At 34.3% G+C, this 4649-nt stretch overlaps 1 protein-coding gene across 1 annotated transcript; it reads left to right on the forward strand.

Annotated features, from left to right (window-relative positions):
- Positions 1-794: 794 nt before the first annotated feature.
- LOC131170278 (histone deacetylase HDT2-like) lies at positions 795-1353 on the forward strand. The gene is made up of 2 exons (XM_058129337.1): positions 795-1056; positions 1127-1353. Exons 1-2 carry the CDS (start codon positions 795-797, stop codon positions 1351-1353), a joined length of 489 nt encoding a protein of 162 aa, XP_057985320.1.
- The last annotated feature ends 3296 nt before the right edge of the window (positions 1354-4649 follow it).

Consider the following 4649-nt stretch of genomic DNA (forward strand, 5'->3'; position numbering starts at 1 on the left):
TTGTTGGTTGTTGTATGTTTGATGGAGAAATAAGTAAGTTTACTTATTGCAAGTAGTAGAGGAAAGAAGTTTAACTAGAACTTTTTTTCAAGGGGACATTAAAAAAAAGAAAAAAAAAAAAAAGCCCAATGATTTTGCGTCTTTTTCACTTTAGAGTTCAAGGTTCACTTTGTAACAAAGTGAATCTATCTTTTACCCTAATACCATTAATAATTGTCGATGTGGCATTAATTATTTAATTAAAAATTTCCAGTTAAAAAAATTATAAAAGTAATAAAAATTTTAATTTTTAATCCCTCAAACCCAATCTCTCTCTCCTCCTCATTGTCTCTTCTCCCTCTTCGTCTTGCCAACTACTGCTATATAGGAAATTCCCATTTCTCCTTTGTATACATTTTATTTTAGTTAGAGAAAGAGGAACCTTTGGTCCTCCTGTGTTATGTATTCTCTATTTCGTTTTTGTATGTTTCTGCTGCTACTATAATAGGATTGCAAAGAAAAGCACCACAATAACTATGGAAAAATTTTCAAGAAACTAAGAAGTCCCTATAAGAAAAACCCATGTTGTATTTTTTAGGGTGAAGCCCTTTTAAGGAGGATGAATTGGTATGGACTTTTAGAAGAGAACCAAAACAAGCTTGATTTTATGTTGGCCTAGAGAACTTTCCTATGGGAAGATATATATATTGATGTGTTCCTAAGTAAATAATCTTTCAAATCAATTGGAATAACTAAGCATTACTCTAATAACTAAACTTGAGTCTGATACTAAGCAAACAAAGCCTTTTATGGAAATGACTAAACTTGATTCCATTGAACCTAAGCCAAAGATGAAAATCATAGAGCCAAACAAAGATGACAAACCTAATGAAGAGATTGATAATAGTAGTGATGACTATTCTGATGATAATGACTCTTGTTATGATCAGGGCATGATAGCAAATTATGAGGATGAAGAGGATGATGAAAGTGATGATGAGGATGAGAAAGAACCAATGGTGTTAAAGGCTTATCAAGGGAAGAAGATATCTGCGGAACTTACTAAGAAAACTCCCTGTTTCTGCGAAAAATACCAAATTGGTTACTCTTCAAAATATTGATGGGATGAAAGTTGTTGGTCATGTAGCAACTCTTCACCCTCCAAAGGAAACTATAAAAAGTCCTACTAACAATGACAAGAAAAAGGAGCAAAATAAAAAAATCTTTGCATGTGCATCTTGCAACAAATCATTTGGCTCCGAAGTTGCTTTACAATCTCGTATGAAAGCTAAGCACAATGCTTTACAAACTCTTCAAGGGCCTAACCCACCACTTTTATTGTTCCAACCAGTACCACCAATGTTGCTATTGTAGTTGCCACCAATTCAACACCAAAACCATATCCTAGACGCCTATAATCAAGTCTAGAACCACCAGCCTAGTAGGAACACTACTACAAAATAGACTTTAGGTAACGATTTCTTTGTAGCAGTTATGAAACTGTTGCCTTTATAGATAAATGGCAACGATTTTGTAATGATTTAAAACTGCTGCAAGCCAACGCAAAAAAAAAAAAAAATTGAAAATATAATAAAACCATTACAAGAACCATTGGCTTATTCTAATATGGAAACGGTTTAATAAAATTGCTACCATTTAAGTAATAAACCCTTACAATGCAACAAATAGACAATGGTTTATAACTGTTGCCAATAATTCGGTTATTTTTCTAATTCAACATATAGTGTTGTAAAAGCCTGGAACTCTATTTCCTAATATAATTTTGCGCCTATCAAAATTCTTGCTTACCTATTCTCTTTCTCACTGTTGCTCTCTCTTCTCTCTTCCCAACACAATTTTTATTCCTTAGTAATGAGAAAAAGGATTTAGGGTTGAAATTTTATAATCCCCCATTTTTCCATACCTCTACTCTCCTCTTTTCTTTTGGTCTCTCCCTCATGGCTCTTATTCAATCAATCATAGCTTAAACTCCATTTAGAATTGGAGCTTGGTGACCCATGGAATTCCTAGTCATTCTAGGAAATCATGTACGCTTAGATAGCATAACCAGCTCGACCATTATCTGTCACACCTTATCCCTCTGTAAGATATGACATGATCCCGTAGTATACCTAATAAATTACTGAACTTCACCTACCGATAATCTATTAAATATACTACGAAGGATTTTAAACAATTTCATTTCATTTTTAAGTATAAAATGGTGATAAAAGAATTATTAAAGTGTCTTTGAGTTAGGTATATGCCATAAAATTTACTTAGAAATAATTTAGCATTTTTAAAATTTTAAAGAAATTTTTCATGGTGACGGCTAAAACTATATAAAACCAGTTCTTTTAAACCTATTAAAAATCACCTGTAACAATTATTATACATAATTTTAAAATCACCTGATAATAAAAAAATTTTTTTTTCTCATTAAACATCAAGAAATGATATTATTTCATCAATCACAATTTAAAAGAAATTTTAACATTTGCATTCATTGGAATTAAAGGAATAAATATTACAAAAATTTACATTTAAATATAGTCTCAAAATAATATTACAAACTTCTTATACAATTGCTCAACTATCTTAACATATGTACAATTAGCTACAATTATATCAAAATGACTTTACAAGGGTATACCTGTTAGTAGTATGTCCTAGAGCATATCATTTTGTATGTATCTTGTACATATTTTATTAATAAAAGGTAATTTCACTTTTCCGTTTACATAATATATTTATGTGTAATAGAAAAGGTCCATTGATATTTTATTAGAAATTCTATTCTTAAGTTGTTAAGAATATGAGTGACAGTATTTCTAGCACAAAGTATCATAAATTGATTCACAATCAAGCATACTTCACACAGGATATGATTATCCAGAAAGATTGAGTTTGAGTTTGAGTTTGATACTGCTTTCATACTTGTACTGGGTATGAGTATATGGGCATGTGTTGTCTCCTACTAGTTATATATGGAGATAGATATTGATCAAGATGGAATCTGTTACCATAAGTGAATAGGGATGAAATCCTATGTTCATTTAATTATTCTTGATGTTTTAAGTTTCTGGCCAGGACAAATTTTGTCACGACCCAAGCTATGGGCCGGACCGGCACTAGGACCTGGGCCAGCCTAAAGCCCCCGAGGCCCGTAGTAAGTCTAACTATTCACTAACCCAACTCTAAGGCCCATTTGGGCCCAACATCAAGAAATCAACCTGACAGAGTCCGGCCATAAAATGGACCTACCAACAGGGAGTTTTTGACTCACCCGACCTGTAAACACAGTAAATACTCAATTGGGGAGCTCAGCTCACCCTCCACATACTCATATCATCATAAAAACATATGGGAGCTCAGCTCCCTCATCCAGTCCATCAAACATACATATCATTATATGTTTACAGGTCCAACATGATAATAATATTACAGACCAAAATCAAATAAATACTTTTAACACATGCGGAAATTCTAAGATTTAACAAGTTTATACAAGCATTAGTAATCGACCTGCGAGGGAGAAAGCAGGTTAACCTTAAAAAAATATCCTCCTGTGGCCTGTAAAAATTTTTGAACAGGAGTGAGCGTTCGACTCAGAGAGTAAAATATCAATTTTAACCATAATCTCTATAACTATCTAAAACTAATGCACCCTGTAGAGTGAAATGCAACATCAACAACATTTTCACATCATAACATCAAAAAGGTAATTTGGAGCACTCACGCACCCTGTAGCATCAATCATAATATATGGGAGCTGATCCCATATACAGATCTCTTAAATCCAACCTGGTGCCAGCGAAGAACTCAAGCCGTACTTTCGCTTAATAAACCAAATCGAGGGTCCCAGCGAAGAGCTCAAGCCGTGACTACCCCTCGAAGGATCGGGTCCCAGCGAAGAACTCAAGCCGTGACTACCCGTCCTATCCATAGTCCACACCACATCACACGCACGCCAACGCACGCACACTGCTCCAAATTACCACAACAACATCCATGGCACTTTAACAGTTATCAATGCAACATAAATCGTGCCTAGAGTTTAACTACATAAATATATGCATATAAGTGATGCATGGGCATGCTTGAACATATAATAATAGTGAAATTACAATTAAAATTAATATTTTACTCACAGACTTGACGACAATCACTGTGGCGGCTGGGCGAAGGAAGAAGGCTGTCCCGGCTCACCTGACAATTTTATTACAATCATTTAATAAATTTGACTCAACACAAATAAAGAAAAAGACCAATACGTCCTAAGTCGTGCCGAAAATCTAGCAGAGTCTCCCCTATACCTAGGACCTACCCAACCTGCAAAAGGGCTCAAAACACACTTCTATATTCACAATCCATATATCCACAACTCAATCACATCACACAGCCCCTCCTGGGCCCATCAAATCAGTCATCCATCACAATATGTAAAATTTCAATTTAGTCCTTATAATTAATCATTTTTGCAAAAACTGCCCAAACAAGCTCTAAAAATTCTAAAACTTTGCCCCGCGGTCCTTAGCAATATTTCTAGGCTATTGCAAAAAGAATCATAATTTTCTGAGCTACCACGAATATTTTATGGATTTTTAATCCTATTTAAGCACTAGAAAATTACGAAAAAGCAAGGTTCGGGTTTACCTTTGCCGATTCCG

Source organism: Hevea brasiliensis, chromosome 11 (genome assembly GCF_030052815.1).
Source record: "Hevea brasiliensis isolate MT/VB/25A 57/8 chromosome 11, ASM3005281v1, whole genome shotgun sequence".
In the NCBI taxonomy this organism is placed as follows: Eukaryota; Viridiplantae; Streptophyta; class Magnoliopsida; order Malpighiales; family Euphorbiaceae; genus Hevea; species Hevea brasiliensis.